This window comes from Canis lupus, chromosome 28 (genome assembly GCF_011100685.1).
Source record: "Canis lupus familiaris isolate Mischka breed German Shepherd chromosome 28, alternate assembly UU_Cfam_GSD_1.0, whole genome shotgun sequence".
Taxonomy (NCBI): domain Eukaryota; kingdom Metazoa; phylum Chordata; class Mammalia; order Carnivora; family Canidae; genus Canis; species Canis lupus.
This window is the reverse complement of record NC_049249.1, coordinates 10,064,947-10,082,074: the sequence shown is the minus strand read 5'-3', so window position 1 is coordinate 10,082,074 and position 17,128 is coordinate 10,064,947. Positions and strand designations below refer to the sequence as shown.

General features: G+C 49.8%; 1 protein-coding gene and 1 long non-coding RNA gene across 2 annotated transcripts in view; one reads left to right on the top strand and one right to left on the bottom strand.

The window, feature by feature from the left end:
• Positions 1-931: 931 nt before the first annotated feature.
• The window catches only part of TLL2 (tolloid like 2), a 120,105-nt gene continuing 103,908 nt past the window's right edge, over positions 932-17,128 (top strand). Inside the window, exon 1 of the mRNA XM_038578385.1 lies at positions 932-1,124. Within this exon, the coding sequence (XP_038434313.1) occupies positions 932-1,124 (193 nt within the window). The remainder of the gene's footprint in view (positions 1,125-17,128) is intronic.
• Positions 1,891-16,201, bottom strand: LOC111092980. The gene is made up of 3 exons (XR_005380466.1): positions 15,870-16,201; positions 9,572-9,648; positions 1,891-3,061 (listed from the first exon to the last, which is right to left on the bottom strand). It is a non-coding gene; the product is annotated as an uncharacterized LOC111092980 (long non-coding RNA).

The window sequence follows — 17,128 nt, the reverse complement described above, 5'->3', positions numbered from 1 at the left end:
GTAAGTGGCTTATTTAATAAAAACATGCCTGTAGTTTAACACAAATAGCACGTACAGCTGTTCATTTGTCAATCTTTTTTGCCTGTACGAAGCATCTTAAACAGTTTTGCTAAAGGGTTGGGTCACCGAGAGGGGAAATCTGTCGTTTTAAATAATTCTTCCCCTAAGGCACCCATATCAGCAGCCACTACGTTTGGTGAGGTGGGTGCTGCAGCCAGCGTCCTTCATGGCTGGACGAGGGATGTTGAGAAAGCTGGGAGAATCGTCATCTTTGGTTTTTACGAGTTGAAAGCTACCAGCGAGATTAACTGTCCGAAAGCAGAGCCAGTGGATGACGACGCCGACCGCTCACGGGGGGCTCCTGGCCCTGAGCTCGCAGCCGCCACGTGTGCGTCCGGGAGTTGTAAAGTGACTGAGGCGAGTGAAACTAGGCGGGAAGTCCAGCCTTGATCTTCAGGAGCAGCGCTCTCGGGGGCCGGGGGGGGGCCGGGGGGGGCCCGGGGGCCCCGGGTCCTTGCCTACAGCATCTTCACCTCGCTCCGCTTCCTCCGAAGTTGCGGAGGTGCCGGGAAGAGGAGGGGCCTCGCCTCGGGCGCCCGAGTGATTGGCTGCCCCGGGCCCCTGGCGAGGCCTGTGTGGTCCAGCCCGGGCGGAGGGGCGGGGCGGCCACTGCTCCCACCACCGCCACCACCGCCACAGTCGCAGCCGCCGCAGCCTCGGCCGCCGGGCAAGGAGCTCCGAGCGGCGGCTCCCCGGGCGCCCCGACGCGGCCCCGGCCGCCGGCCCTGCTCGCTCCGCGCCCGAGCCATGCCGGGCAGCCGTGTCTGATCGTGCGCCCGGCCGCCGCCGACCTCCCGGGCGCACGGTCCCTGGCCCGAGCCGAGCTTTCCGCGCACGCGACTCCCGCGGTCTCCGTCGGCGCCTCGCAACCATGCCCGGGGCAGCTGCTCTCGGGGCCCCGGGGCCTCTGCTGCTGTCTCTGCTGCTGCTGCTGCCGCCGCCGCTGCCCCGCGGCGCGGGGGGGCTCGCGGAGCGCTCGGAGGCCGCCCGGGACTCCTCGGCGCTGGAAGGCGAGGACGGCGCGGAGCCGCCGCTGGAGCACTACCACGACCCGTGCAAAGCCGGTAGGTCCGCCGCCGCGGCGGCCGGGGAAGTCCGGCAGAAGTTTGCCTTTGAAATGCAAATGAGTAGTGGGCTAGCCCGCGCGGCCGGCCCCTCCCCGCCCCTCCCCCGAGGTTCCCCCGCTCCCCGGGAAGACAATGCCGCTCCGGCTGGGACGTCCCGGGCGCAGGCCCGCGGAGCGCCCCGGGGGGCGGCGTCGGGAGCGCGCCCACAGCCGAGGAGCCAGGGGCCGGGCCGCCCGACGTCCAGGTGCGGGACTGGGCGCGCCCCTCCCCGGCTCGAGGGAGCCCCGGGCCCCGTTCCGGGCGTTTGCAAGTTGTGCGCAAAGTTTCCCGAGGTCTCGTGCGTGCTCCAGGGAAGAGAAGAACAAACCCCGAAACGCTGCACAGCGGGGACGCGGAAAGTGGGAGCCGAGGGAGAACGCGCGTGCCCCGAGGGGCCGCAAACTTCCCCGAGGCCCCCTCGGCGCGGCCCGGGCCTGGGGTGGCGGAGATGGAAGCCGGCAGGTGCTGGAGTCCCTCAGGAAGCGGCGCCGGCGGGCGCGCGGGTCCCTCTGGCGCGCTCTCGGCCCCGGCGCCGCCGCTCGGATCCCGGAGCCACCAGCGGCTCGTGCGTCCCGAGGGGCGTGGCCTCCAGCCCGAGCGCTCGCGGCGGCAGCGCCCCCGGGCCGGGCGCGGAGTCCCGGAGGTGCGAGCGGCCCCGCGCTCCCGGGAGGCGGCGGCGGGCCTGAGCCCTGGGAGCGGGGAGCGCGGCCCGCCTGCTCCCCCAGACAGCGGTCGGCCGCCCCCCGTGGCCCCACTTCTTCACCCCCTGGAGACCTCTAGCAGCCGCAATCCCCTCGTCTCCGAACTGGGGACAGTCATTCTAGGAGGCCTCATGGTGCGTGGGGAAATTCTCTGCGAATGAATAACGAGGTGGTCCCGTAACGACCTGGCTGAGGGCCAAGCTGCAGGCCCGACAGACCAGAACTGGGCCGGGTCCGCGGAAGACCAGGCCACTAGGAGGCCGGAGGCCCCAGAGGCTGTGAGACCTGAGAATCTTGCGAAGGCTGAAGCTCAAACCAGACTTGAGGGGCCTGCTTTTCCCTTGCGGGAGTAGTCCTGCAGAGTACTCACCTTTGCTGTGCCTGGTGGGGCTTCTGAGTTAGGAAGGTGGGCAGAAGTGTGGGTTCCTGGGTCATTTGAGAGAACATCAGCAGGTAGCATGTCCCGACTGAGGTATCTCAATTCCTCATGGGACCCAGCTCGTGACCAGGGAGAAGGGTCTCCAGAGCACTGTTGGAATGGTGGCGGCCTTGCCCCGAAAACACAGAAGCTGAGGCTGTGAAAATGGGGGTGGGGGTGGAGGGGTGGGGAGGGTAAGGAGGTGAATCAACCATCGCCTGAAACAAACTGTCAGATCCTGGACGCTACTGGATCTGTGTTGGGGCCTCTGGGAGCTAATGTGGGCATCGGGGGTCTGGACTCAAGAAGCCGTCATCGGCTTGTTCAAGAATGTACTGAGCACCTCTGGTGTGCTGGGTGCTGGTGTGCATGCTGGAAATCTGGGTGAAAGAGGCATAAGTCTGAGAGAGGCCCCCACCTCCCAGTGGCAGCCTTATGGAATAACCCTAAGGCAGGCTTGCCCCTTGGGGCCTCATTTCTCCCCAATAATTTTGTAGAAAATGCTGGATAACCAGGGCCCGCGTGTTCTGTGAGTCTGCAGACTGGATGGGATGGGTGGGCAGGGCTGGAGAGTAGAGAATCTCGGGAGATTGGTTCCAGCCCCCTCCGTGCTCCACAGCCATCCTTGGTCTTCCAGTAGCCTTGGCCTCTCCTCAAGCTGTGCTCATTCTAAGAGTGGCCAGAAGAGGGCGATGGCAAGGGAGACCTGGGGAAAGGTCACATCTCAGTCTGTCCGTGCTTCTGGAAATTCCCTGAATTAGGAAAAGCTTTCTTTCCTAAAAGAAAAAAAAAAAAAAGCAGTTCACCAGGCACTGAGGTCCCAACGGAAGGATATGCCACTCAGCTCAGGGGGAACACTGCATTGCTTGGTTCCACATTTAAACCAAATGTTTAGGGGCAGCCTCTCATCCGATCCCAGTCAAGTCCTAACTTCCTGACTCCTCTGCCAAGAAGGAGGGCTTCAGGGCTTTGAATCTAAAACATTCCCCCCACCACCACCACCACCTGTCCCTTCTTGGGTGGGAGCCTCCATTATGCTGCAGACACGGTTTAGAGAGGAGAGTATGGGATCTGGTCCTGGCCTCTTGGAGCTGTGTTACCTTGGACAAGTCCCCTCCTCTTTGGGCCTCAGTTGCTCATCTCCAGGATGAGGTCATTAGACTTGCTGGGGTTGCAAACTGACAGGCCCAAGGAGCTGGTTCTCTTGGCCCACGTTGGGGGTCTTGCCTTGTGCCCACTTCACACCAGGAGGGCATTTGAATTTGTGCTCCTGGATCCTTTCTACTTTGTGTTCTGTGATTCTGTGACCTGTGCTTCCAACTCGGTCTCTCAGAGGCTGACCAAACTAGTAAGTGTTTCTCCATTTACTATTTTACTATTTACCATTTTGCCACTCTTACCATTTTTAAAACCATTTTTCACCATTTACGAATTTCACCATTTCCTCTGCATTTACATTCTGTGTGATCTTGGGCAAGACACTTAATTTCTCTGTGCCATAATGTCCTTGTTTATAAATGAGGATGATTCCTAGTAAAGTGCTTTAAACAGTGCCTAGCTATATATTTAGGTTCTTTACAAACAGGTTTTCTAGAAACTTGGTGAAAGGACATCTCCATGTGGACCTTTGAAGCAAGTTTTAAACTATAACATTTAAATTTACTAATAAACAATCTACCTAATGCTGTGAGAAGGGATGCTTTTCAAATCAGATGCTGGGGGACTGGGAGTGAATGTGTGCAGTCCTCCTGGCCTGGGGCTGGTAAGGTACACTGGGCTTTCTGGGCACGGTCTCTGCCAGCAGTACACAGCCGGCTCTGCTGTTTGGTTTTCATCTGATACTCTAAGTGTGGCCAAGGGTTCAATTGACAGTGAATTATAAGACATCCTCGCAACCACCATGCTTCTGAAAGAAACCTTTGCAAAGCTTCTGAGGGCTTTTCCTGCCCATTTGCTCTCACCCACGATTCTTTAGCTGGATTCAGCACCAGAAGGCCTGGGTCCTTATCCCTTTTACTCCCTCTGTGGCCTTGAGCAAGTCACTTCGCCTCTCTATGTCTTAATCTTCTCATCTGCAAAATGGGGATGGGAATAAACTACTTGCCTTGTAGGGTGACCTGCAGCTAGTTATAGCTGGATTCCTCGGACAAGGACTTGTGTGTAGATAGTTCATTAGGAAGGTGATCCCAATGAAGCAGGAAGAGTAGAACAAGGGAGGAGGAAATCCAATGAAGGAAGTGAACTGAAGTAGGTGCTTTTGTTGATGGAATCTTACACCCACCAGGACCCCTGCACAGCTTCCAGAAAGTCTTGTAGAATTCCTTGCCCATACAATGAGAGGCTGGAGGGTTTCTCCAAAGGCTGCTATCCTTCATTGTCTGCTCTTCCTTCTTTTATTTCCAATGTAAAAAAAAAAAAAAGCCCACCCAAACTCAGTGTCATAGAACAATAGCCATTTTATTGTTTTGGTGATTCTCCAGATCAGGAATTTAGAAGGGGCACCACAGAGGTGATTTGTCTCTGCTCTGCAATGTCTGACCCTCTGCTGGGAAGATTTACAGGTGGTGGTGATGGGAGAGGGGGGCTGGAATCATCTGGAGCCCCATTCACTTACATCTGGTGGTTTGAGGCTGGCTGTTGCCCAGAGCTCAGTTGGACTATTGGCCAGAACACCTACAAGTGGCTCCTCTGTGTGGTCTCTCCACGTGGGCTAGTTGGGCTTCCTCACAGCATGGCTGCTTGATTCTAAGTGCACACGTCCCAAGAGAACCAGATGGAAGCTATATTGCCTTATGTGACCTTGCTTCAGGAGCTGCGTATTCTCATTTCCATCATAGTCACAAGCCTTTGCAGATTGCAGAGGAAGGAATATAGACGCAGCTCTCCATGGGAAGAGTATCAAAGTCATATTGTTAAAAGACCATGTGGAATAGGGGGTGTTGTCTCAGCCAGTTTGGGAAAATAGGACCTGCCATGCTCCTCCAGGCATTAACTTTCCAGTATATCCAGCCTGCGTCTGTGTGCAGGCACCATGGTCACTACAGATTCAAAAAAAGCTCTTCAGTAGAAATGTGGGGAGATATGCAGTGATACATGGAATTGCCCAGAGTTAAGCTGAGGATGTGTGACATAGGTCACCAAAATTGTCTACATGAAACTCAAATGATGAAAAAGTGCTTTGTAAACTGTAAAATACTGTATGGCCTTTTGGATTTATTAAACCCAAGGAAACTGGCCGACAGCCAGCTTTCCTTTTCAGCTGGCGGCTTGATAAATACCAGGGCCTTCCTCACTACTCCATGTTCATATATGATAAAAAAAATCTATTGCTACATAAATAAATATAGTCTCTGGTGGCTTATAGCTTAGGAGCCAGTGGTTGGTCTGGGAACTACTCTTTCCTCATGAGGAAGCTCGCATCCCTCCCACACTTTCAGACCTTACTTCTGTCTGGAAAGTGGGGCCCTACTCTACCTTGTCATTCTCTCCCAGGCACCTGACTTTACCAATCAGGCCTTGATTTTCAGAGCCACGCAGGGACCTTGAGGACAGTACTCTCTGGGACAGCTTTTGCCAGCAGCCCTCACATTACTGATGCAAGGCTGGAATGTCCTACTCTGTGAGGTCAGAGATTTTTGTCTGTTTTGGCCGCTGCTCTAAGCTCAGTGCCTCGAGTGGTGCCTAGCACATTGTGGGATACTTATTAATATTTGCCGAATGAGGGAATGATGATTTTGACCCTATGTGGATTGGGTCTGTAGCTGAAGGGACCTCCTAGCTCACCGTTAGCCTGCAAAGTAGTGAGGCAGACCTGACCTAGTGGGCTCCGAGTTGGGAGATCATGGGGTCCTGGGAAGTGCTTAGCCCTCACCCCTGGAGTTTCCATCCCTCGTGGCAGGAGCAGATGCCTTGTTTTCGTAAGCACAGTTTTGAGTTTTCCATGATGCCTCTTAGAGGCCTGTCTTCCCAACATAGCCTGTTCTCATCTCCCTGGCACCCCTACTCTCTCCTGTCAGACTCCCATACTCCCCTGTGGGCCACACTCAGGGGACGGCAGCTGGCATTTTACAACTTTATTGTCATTTCTAGTTGTCGTGGTGTCCTTGCTGATGGGCAGGTGCTGATCTGATGGAGTCAAAATATTTCAGGGCTGTATGGAAATGAAAGTTTATTTTCCCACTTCTCCAGGCAGGAACAGAATCTAGTTCATCTCTCTTTCTAATATATCACCCCCTGACGTGCCCTGTGGCAGGGCCTGTGGTGGGTGAGAGCACAGGTTTTGACACCTGACAGACTTGGATTCAAAATCTGCTGCCTATGCAGGGCTTTGTGACCTTGAGTAAGGTACTTAACCTCTCTGAGCCTCCATTTCCTCACTTGGAAAGAACTGTTAATATTCACTATTTGAGGTTGCTGAAACAATTAAATGATTCAATATTTGTCAAGTGCTTAGCACAGCTTCTGGCACAGGCAGGTGTTCAGTGATTGACATGTACATCATTAGAGCACAGAGAAGATACAACTCTTTCTTGAGCTCTTTTGTTGACATGCTATAGAGGAATTTGAATTCTCGTAATAAATGAACAATTGATTTCATGTAGTGTAGTTATGGATTCTTCGATCAGACCTGATAATAATTATTGGTAAACAGTGTCTCCTAAATGCTTTGAAGGGTGAGTGTTATGACATGTGAGTTATAGCTCAATAAAGATTTTTTTTAAAGTAAGTGAAGGTGAGGACTGGCTAGGGCTGAGTTGGGGGAGGAAATGAAGTGCTCGGCTCCTGAGTAATGATCATACAGAGACACAGCAACTCCAGCAAGCAGAGAGAGCATGGCCATTAGATACCCAATGGAACCCAGAGGTCCCAACAGTGGCCAACACGCACATTGGGGCAAACAGTGTCTGGTAGAGGGGAGGCCCCCTTTGGGTGAGAATGGTCCAAAAGCTGAGTGATAGCAAGAATACCACCCCCTCGATCTTTAGCCAGCCCCCAGGAGTAAACCGGCAACTGTGTCAGTTCCCATTTTGCACATGGTGAAACTGAGCTTCTTGCCCAGACCTTCTGCTTGACATTGATAGTCCTGTGACTCCTGATGTTGTGTTTGTAGACAGAGCTCAAGTTCTGAAGACAAAGTCCTCAATGGCATCATCCAACATGGATCCCCAACTCTGACACCGTGGAACCTATGTTCTCTTCTCTCTCTTTGCCAATCCTCCAGTGATCCGTGTCTCACACCCTCTTCTGGGAGTGGCATGTATGTTGGGAGCATATTCTTTAATCCTCTGTCCAATGGGACAAGGGAGGGGCACCTAAGTGCCAATTGGAGCTACTCCTGTCCCTGGAAGTGTCCAGCTCAGGGCTAGGCATGGCCTCCTCTGCAAGAAGAGGCTGCTGAGAGAAGCCAGGTGTAGACAGGTCCGCAGGTTGTCCCATGAAGCAGTACCTCCTGCGGTCGGTTCAGGACCTCCGCTTCTCACTGATTCTCCAGCCATTCTCGGGACACAACTGGGTAGGCTCCTAGCCAGCCTGCTGGTTCTGGACCCAAGCTTTGGAGACAGGTTGACTGAGGTTCTCCTTCTCGGCTCTGTAACTTAGAGCTGTGAGACCTTGGGCAAGTCTCAAAGTCTTTCAAGCCTCAGCTTCCTTGTCTATATAAGGTTAATAGAAACTCCTATTTTGTAAGCTTGTTATGAGAAAGGCACTTGATACTGTGCTTCACAAATGGAATCATTCAATAAATATGAAATATTGCAGTCATCTTGTGGCCCTTGGAGAACCTGTCATGTCCAAAAAGTGTGTGGATAAATTGAGTCCCATGAGCAGCACCACCTTCTGTGCTGAGAGAGCCCAGGGGCTAAGTGGGTAGACTCTACAGACAGAGTGCCCAAGTTCAGATTCTGACTATACCAGTTAATGGCTCTGGGACCCTAAGCAACTTGCTTAAGCCCTCTGAATCTCAGTTTCCTCAACCATAAAATATGGATACTAATATCTACAACATAGAGTTATTATGAAGATTACAGGAGTTAAAATAGACAAAGCCTTTGCATAGTGCCTGGAACATGGCAAATATTCAGTAAATATTATTGTTTTTATTATTATCATCCCACCGAAATTCGACAAGGTTTCCAAGTGGCAAGAAACTGAGTATCTGAACAACCAAAGCCAGATAATGTTACCAGAGCTTTATGTTTCCTGACAACACCAATGCTGCACCAATCCTCTATACTTAAAGACCTTGGTCTGAAAACAATCTGCCATGACTGTCTGGCTTCCTTGATGCTCTGCTGGATCAGGGGTGGGGGTGAGGGGGTGGTTCCGTGCCCTGCAAGCCAACTGGGTGTCTAGGATCCACTGAGAAGCCAACCCCCGACTATTTGGAGATGTGTGAATGGCATTGGGCTCAAGCCTCCATTCAGCCAATGGCTCCCCCTCCCCCCTTCTTCCCCAGCCATTCCTCTTTCTAAAAGCATTCATTCCTCAGGGCACCTGAGTGTCTGAGTTGGTAACCACCTGCCTTCAGCTCAGGTCATGATCCCAGGGTTCTGGGATCAAGCCCCATATTATATTCCCTGCTTAGCGGGGAGTCTGCTTTTCCTTCTCCCTTTGTCCCCCTGTTCATGCTCTCTCTCTCCAATAATTAACTAAAATCTTTTTAAAAAAACTTAAAAAATAAAAGCATTCGTTCTTTCATGTTGCAAATAGCTGAGGTGCAAGCAGGATTTGGATCCACATCACATTTGATGGTGGCACAGTCCTTCTGCTATGGACCCATAGTCAAGAAATCTGCATAGAGGATGTAACTTCATTGATTCCCCAAACCTTTGCCTTCTTACCCCTCACCGTGCTTTTCAAAAGAAGAACTAAGCTATTAACCTTTGCAGTGATTACAGCATTGCCTTAGAGCTTTGGGCCATGCCTGATGGTTTTCAAAGCTCTTTTCCTTCTCCTCTCTCCACTGGTCTCTCAAATAGCCAGGAGATGATCTGAGCACTCACGGGAGATGCTCTGGGCTCTATGATCTGTGGGCACTGGGAGATGTCCAAGTGCTACACAGGGGAGAAGCTGGGCTGGGGCCTGCATGGGACACCGAACTCATCCATAATGGGACAGGATCCTCCAACCCTTGTTGTCTTCCCTGAGCATGTGGCCTCTCCAAACCTGGAGCCACTTCCCTTCTCCCGGATCTCTCCACACTGTCAACCAGCGCCTCTGTGCTGCCCAATGAAGGTCATTGGTGTGCTTGCTCCCCAGAGCACCATAGCCTGCCGCCTTCTCCCTACCTTTTTCTCTATCCGGGGCCAGGACTCCAATGAGGATGAGACAATTCTGGCCTTCAAAGTGCTCTCAGTCCCAGAGCCTAGAGGAGAATGATACAAAGTGTTGAAAGGCATCTGTCCCTGAAGGCTCTCGGTTCATGGCACTCCATGGTGTCAGGTTGGTTGAGGATGACGGGACCGGTCACTCTCTTCACCCTGGAGGTAGAGGACTTAGGTGGTGCATGTTTCCCCAAGGATACTCTGGGTGAATGGGCCATTTGGGTGACAGAGCAGATCAGTGAAATGTCATTTTTAAGAGACTTTTTGGGGCTCAGGCAGCCCATGGCATGAAACCTTGCCTCTGTCCTCACTGCTTGTGTGGTTTTCACTAAATTTCTTTACCTCTCTGAGCCTGTCTTCTCATTTGGAAAATGGGAATGATACGAAAACCCATCTAATAGGTTTGTTGGAGGGTTAAGTTAGGCAGTGGACAAAAGTGTTCAGCAAGCAGTTAATAATCGTTGGCTCCTCTCCTTGCTGTGGTTACTATTACTCCTGTTATTGCTCCCTATTTAAGAATTTCTCTCTAAGTGACAATCTCTGTGGCCTCTGTATGCTTATCTCTCCCTCTCAGGGCTGCAAAGAGTTCTCTTGGGATCCATAGCATGTGGCGAGTGATAATTTATTGCTCCACAGCTCGCTTGCTCTCATCCATGAAGCAGAGGGAGGATGACAGATAAACCAAACGCATATAAGCAGGTTTCTCATGGTATCCTCTTAGCCTGTTCATAATACAGTTCTGCCTGGATGCAAACATAGCAACAGGAACCGAGCTTTCCTGCTGATTGGTTACAGACCTATCTATGATCACGCCACCCTCTAACCACTTCTGTCAATTACCAATAAATATTCTCAGGCTCGCCTGCACGAGCACTTGAGTGTTGATGTTCAGCCCCGAGTCTTTGCCTGCTCCGCCAGCTGGGCCACTTATCTCCCCGCTCATCCTGCAATTTGCACCCAGCCTCCGCCCCTTCCTCCCACCTGGGTTACTGGCCTTGAGTTGATGTGAGTCGTGCCTGAGCCAGTTTCCCACAGGAGCAGGCTACCTTCTACAGGAGCTCTTTCTCAAGTTCCTGGGTCAGTTCTCCCCCGCACTGAGCTGGCACTGGTTTCCCATCCTCTCACCCCGTCTCAGAGTCAGCCTGGCTCCCTGAGGACTGGGCTCTGTGGTGGCAGGTACTACATGGTACCAGAGTCCACCCAAGTGCTTCAACCAGAATCCCCACGCCACCCTGGATACCTGTCTCTTCCTTCCCCTCTCATGCAGTCCAGCCCAAATGCTGCCAGTCCCCTTCCCTCCACCTCCACTGCCATCGTTTAGTCTAAAGTGGGCGCCCAGCTGGGCTAATGGTGACCATGCCTGAACACATCTTCCTGCTGCCCCACTTGCTTCCTGCAGTCTCTTTTCCACGTTGTCGCTTGAGTGGTCCTTTTGAAACTCATGCTTGATCCTGTTTACAAAATCAGATCTGCTGAGGACCCTCAGCATACATATCCTTTTCCCTATCCCTGGCCCTCTGAGGCCTTCCTAGGCCCTGATGTCTTAAATCTCTCATCATCTTTGTTTCTCTGCATGGCATTTTTACAGTCCATTACTGGGTATAGCTATTGGTATGATTATTTGCTCAGTGTCTGTCTCCATATGAGACAATGAGCTCCAGGCATAGAAACAAGACTCACTTGGTTTCCCGGTCATCGGCACAGTGCCTGGCATGTGGTGGGTGCTCAAGCGGTATTTACCAAATGAAAAACTGAGTGAATGAGATACCAGAGGGATTTGGAAAAGGTAGCAATCACCATAAGAAAATCAAGGAAGCCTTCCTGGTAAGCTGGGGTGGTAAGCCATGATCTTGGCCTACCTTGGAATAGTGGATGCCAAGCTGACACATTTGAAACATGTCTTTTAAGAAATGGGGAGCTATTGATGTTTCTTGAGCAGAGGACTATTATAATGAAGACATATAATGCTTAGGATCTGTAGAAGCAGGAAATAGGAGGACTACCAGGAGGTCTAGGTCTGAGAGCATGAGGACCAGAATTGGGCTATGGCCTTGGGAATGGAAAGGAAAAGAAGATGGGAGGGAGATCATGGTCTGTGTGTGGGAGAGGCACCAAGATGAGATGCATCTCAAGATCAGAGTGGAAACATGAATGAGTTCATCAAGGCATGCTCAATAAGCATTGAGGTGTCCTTGACATGGGCATGTTATTTTTTAACATAAAACAGTTTTCTTAATTACACAGCTAATACACATCCACTGAAGAACATTTAGAAAATATAAAGAGCAAGCAAGAGCAAAAATTTCTGGTAATTCCATGGCCTAGAAGTAATTGTTGACATTTTGTTGTGTATTACTCCAAAAAATTCTTAGACGTGCTTCTATTTTTTCTTTAAGTGCTGTATATACTGCTTTGAACCTGCTGGTGTTTCATTTTCACTTGAGTATCATGACTCTCTTTCCATGATAGTAAAGCTATTTATGTAATAGATGCACTTCTGTAATGTTGACTTAAGTTGTTTTGTGCATCATTGTGTAGATGCTCCATAATTTGTTTAATAGATCCCCTATTGTTGGACATAGAAATTTTCCCCAATCTTTTCTTTTGCTTTTACACACAATGATGCTTGAGTCATCCTTGTTGCTGGATTTTTATGTGCATTTAACATTATTTCTTTAGAAAAAAATCCCTACTGATTCCCTGATTCCCTACTGAATCCCTTCTGATTCTTTTCAAATTGCCCTTCAAATTTTTTCATTCCTTTGAATCTCTATTAACATTCTGTATTTTTTTAAAGATTTTATTTATTTATTATGAGAGTCACAGAGAGAGAGGCAGAGACATAGGCAGAGGAAGAAGCAGGCTCCTCGCAGGGAGCCCGATGTGGAACTTGATCCCTGGACCCCGAGATCATGCCCTAAGGTGGAGGCAGACGCTCAACCACTGAGCTACCCAGATGTCCCTCTGTATTCTAATTTAAACATTTTTTGCTGATTTGATAAGAGAAGAATAATTTTGCTATTTCTTCAGTTTGCATTTATATTATAATTGTATGTCCTTTTCAAATGATTTTGAACCTTTAACAATTTATTTTGATCACTTGTATTTCTTTTGCTATGTGCACTTCCTGTTTGTGCTCCTGTTGTTTCCTTCTTATTTATAAGCTTTTTTTTCTTCTATTCATGCTTACTTTTCTTTTCTTTTTTTAAAAAAAGATTTTTAATTTATTTATTCATGAGAGACACAGAGAGAGAGATAGAGGCAGAGACACAGGCAGAGGGAGAAGCAGGTTCCATGCAGGGAGCCTGATGTGGGACTCGATCCTGGGACTCCAGGATCACACCCTGGGCCGAAGACAGGCGCTAAACTGCTGAGCCACCCAGGGATCCCCATCATGCTCACTTTTCTAATTGGATGAGCATTTTGTAGAATGCTTAACATTTTGTAGAAACTTAAATTTAGGAACTTCAACCTTTTATCTGTCATGTTTGTCACAAATAACTTTTGAAGAGAAGATTTTTAAAAAGCAGAAAGTTTATTCTGTACCATATCATTCACTTCTTTCATGGTGATGATGGCAGGGCTGTGTCAGTTAAGATTTAGGGTTTGCTAGTAATGGACCCACATTAATTGGCTATGGCCATCGAGGTCCAGTTGGGAGACTGAAATCTCACCAGTAATTTGAGAACTAATTCAAACATTTAATATAAAGGATTATAAACTAGCAAAAGGGAAGTGGCTACTGGAGAACTCTAAGGAAAACAGAAACAACAAGATGTGGAGAGAAATTACTAGGGACTGAAGAGTAAACTTGAGAGAGGCCACCCCACCCCACCCCAACCCTACCTTCTAACATCATAGGAGAGGGTGTGCCTGTGGTCTACTGGAAGTTGGAGGAGTTCACTGAGATGTTTCAGGAAAAGACTGATGAGTGAGGCATCGTCCATTGGAGTCTGGGCAACACTCTGAAGGGTGGACAGCAGCAGGGCTCCTGGACACTGCTGGCAACCACTCCATAGGAATGAGAGAGATGAGACCACCTGAACTAGGAAGAAAAATCACTTCCTCTTGCACTATCCCTCTAGTGCCCTCTACTGATAAAGCCTAATGTCATGCAGGTGGCAAAGGAATAATGTTTCAATGGCCCAGCTCCAGCATCACAAAGTATGACAGAAAAAGGGTAGATTTAGGGGTCTGGGTGGCTTAGTGATTGAGCATCTGCCTTCTGCCCAGGGTGTGATCTCAGGGTCCTGGGATTGAGTTCCATGTCAGGTTTCCCACAGGGAGCCTGCTTCTCCCTCTGCTGTGTCTCTGCCTCTCTCTGTGTGTCTCTCATGAATAAATAAAATAAAAATCTTTTTTTTTTTTTTTAAAGGTAGGTTTAGAGCTGAGAAACAATACATTGGTAGCTGAAACATTGATTAAACAAGTTAGAAGTTTCTTTCTCACATCAAAGTCTGGAGGTTCTGCAATGCCAGACCAATATGGCTTCTGCTCCAGGCAATTCCCCAGGATACAATCTCCTTACAGCTTGCCCCTTCATTCTCTTAAGATTGAGGCCTTTATCCTCATGGCCTGAGATGGTATCCAGAGCTCAAACCATCACAAACACCATCTAGACATGGGAGACATGGAAAAGTAAAAGGGACAAAGAATGTATGAGAAGGTTTGTAGGAGATGCCATTTGCTACTTTGGCTTTTATCTCATTGGTCATGTGGCCACAGATAGCTATATGGGGGGTCTGGGGAATGTTTCTTCTGGAAGACCTGGAACTGAAAATCAGAGGTTTTATTATTATGGAAGAAGGGAGAAAAGATATCCGTGGATAATAAGCAATCTCTGCCATAGTAGACTAAAGTTGCTGGACCTTTATGAAGAAAATTTAGTCAAAATGAGGATAAGCTCATTACTATTAGTGAATATTAGCCAGATATACCAGATATGATCTTAGAGTAAAATCCTGTAGAATGTTAGAGCTAGAAGGAACTACTAGGATCATTTATTCTAAGTTTTTCACATTTCCTGTGAGATCCCTGAGGGCCAGGGAGAAGGGGGCAGTAACTTGTCCAAGGTCATAGAGACGGCTGTTGGTAGCTATGGCCTAGAGGTGGACCCCAGGTCTCCTTTACCCTCTGCCTGGCATATCTTTTCACGTTCTGCACTACTTAGAGTCTCCAGTGGGCCTTTGTCTTCAGAATGAGTCCTGCATAATTGCGCTGCTAACGTGTGGCTCTATGCAAGATCATCCCACAGTGGAGTTATTAGGGCTTATGAGATATGCCTGGTCCTGGAATCAGGCACGTAAGATGCAAAATTATAGCCCAAGAAGCTTCTGGCTCTTAGGACCTAAACTGCACCCTTCTCTCCAATACTGAGTGGATTCCTGTGAGCTCAGGCTGTTGAAACACAGCAAGTATAAGATAGCACTAAGTCACATTCTGCTGGAATTAAGCAATGAAAGTGTTCTCTTAGGCCAAAGTAGCCAATCACCTTGCCAGTGTGAATGTCATCATTTCTATATAGCTGTGGAAATAATGGAAGGATTTTCTTAGAACAAAGGGAGCCAGGGTCTCAGCAGGAAACAGAATTTACCCCAGCTGTTTCAACTGAAGAGACCTTCATGAAGAGACTACTTACAGAGGCAGGGTTAGGGGACGAAGAAGGCCAGCAAGCCACCTCTGTGGCTGAAGGGATGGGGAGGGGTCAGCGTTATAGGAGCTGGAACAGAGCTGGAGGGCAAGTGGCTGAGGGATGCACCTGCTGTGAGAGACACAGCACCAAAACAGGGGGGAAAGAAGGGAAGAAATGCCCACGTCTCTCCCTCTTCTTCCATCTCATCTGCCAGGCTCTCCTCCTGCCTGAATGCCACCAGAAGCCCGGGGGGGCGGGGAGGGGTCGTGGAGGATGCAGTCCACAGGATCAGCCTTCCTGGGCACAGAGCAGGGCAGAAAGGGTGGAGAGTAAGTATCGGAACTTTCATCGCACCTCAGGATTGCTGCAAATACTCTTTTACATGGGTGGAAAGATTTTTAGTATCTTTCAAACACACATTTGTAAATGGTCAATGTGTGGCACCTGGGATGCCACTTCTCCCCCATGTCAAAGGCAGATACGGCTGCTTGACCATGGTGCTCTTTTCTATGGACCCGAGAAATCACCTCACAGTGCTCAAAGAAACATTACCAGTTGAGCAGGCTTGGTGCATGAGATGAAACCTATTTTGAGCTCTCAAATTTAAATAACCTTGCGAATATGGCCTACCTTCCTGCTCTTGCCAATCTAGTGGATAATCCTTTTTTTGGGAAATAGCTGAGCAGGTATTTCTCAGGCCAAGTGAGTCCTGCGTGGAAAGTGAAGATGTGCCATGGCTCTGAAATGCGCTGGTGCACCCATATCGGGATGTAGATGCAGGGGCGAGGCAGGCGGCCCTATCTGCCTCGAGCCAGGTGGCCACCAGCTCGGGCACCAGCCGGACTCCCCTGGCGTATCCGTACAATAGGATGCCGCCAACCGAGGCAGAAGGCAGGGCTGGGTGTTCGCTTGAGGTGGAACCAGCTTTCAGAGCTCAGTTGCTGTCAGAGCCATCTGTACGCGGTGCTCTCCTAGGTCCTGACCGACCGTTAACGTGGAGAGCCCTGTGGATTCCAAGGCCCGGCTGTGTTTCTGCTGCACACTCTCAGACTGCTGAGTTCAGGCTGGAAGTGGCTTTGAGTAGAAAACCCTCAGCTGGAACCAATGGATAATAGGTTATGAATGTTATCAGCATGGCATGGGGTGTAGGTGGCAAAGAGGTCCCAGCTCATGAGCCATTTCTATCAATTTGTGTTGGTCCTGTGTTGGGATGGGCTTGGAGACAGCATCCAGGTTCCATGGACAGGAGGGCCATGATTAGGGATATCCGCCCTGAGGGAGGGGAGCACATGTTTGTCTCATATTTGCCATCCCTGGTGTAGGGACAGAGAACTGGGTGAACGTCAGCAGACATAGCTTTAGGATGTGATATTTTGAGCACCTCATCTGACCTTCCTGGACCTGTTTCCTCACGTGGAAAACAAGGACGTTGCTTAGATGGCTTTTCAGCGCTCTCCATCTTAGAAAGTCCATGATTCAGACTAGCTTTTTAAAGAATGTGAAACTTGCAACAAATCTGATCCAATTAAAATATTTCCAACTCCCCACTCCTCTGTGCCATATGCTTGAGTAACTAAGCTGTCTGTCCCTCGTGAGGGCCATTTCCCCAAGCTGGAGCAGCTGGACACCCTGAGACAAGAGGCCTCCCATACTAAACAGACCCTACTCTTTAATCTCAACCAAAAGATCCAGGAGGCGTGATTCACATCTCGCCCTGTTTCCTCTCCTCTGTCCTCCGAGAGCCCGAACCTCTCCCCTCATGCTCTGCAAATGCGCCTGAATGCAGAGTCCTGAAATTTAGGTTCATGGTTTCAAAGTTCATGGTCCTGAGAATAAACAAAAAAACTATTGTGGTTGCATAGAGCTGTGGACCCCATTAACACCGCCCC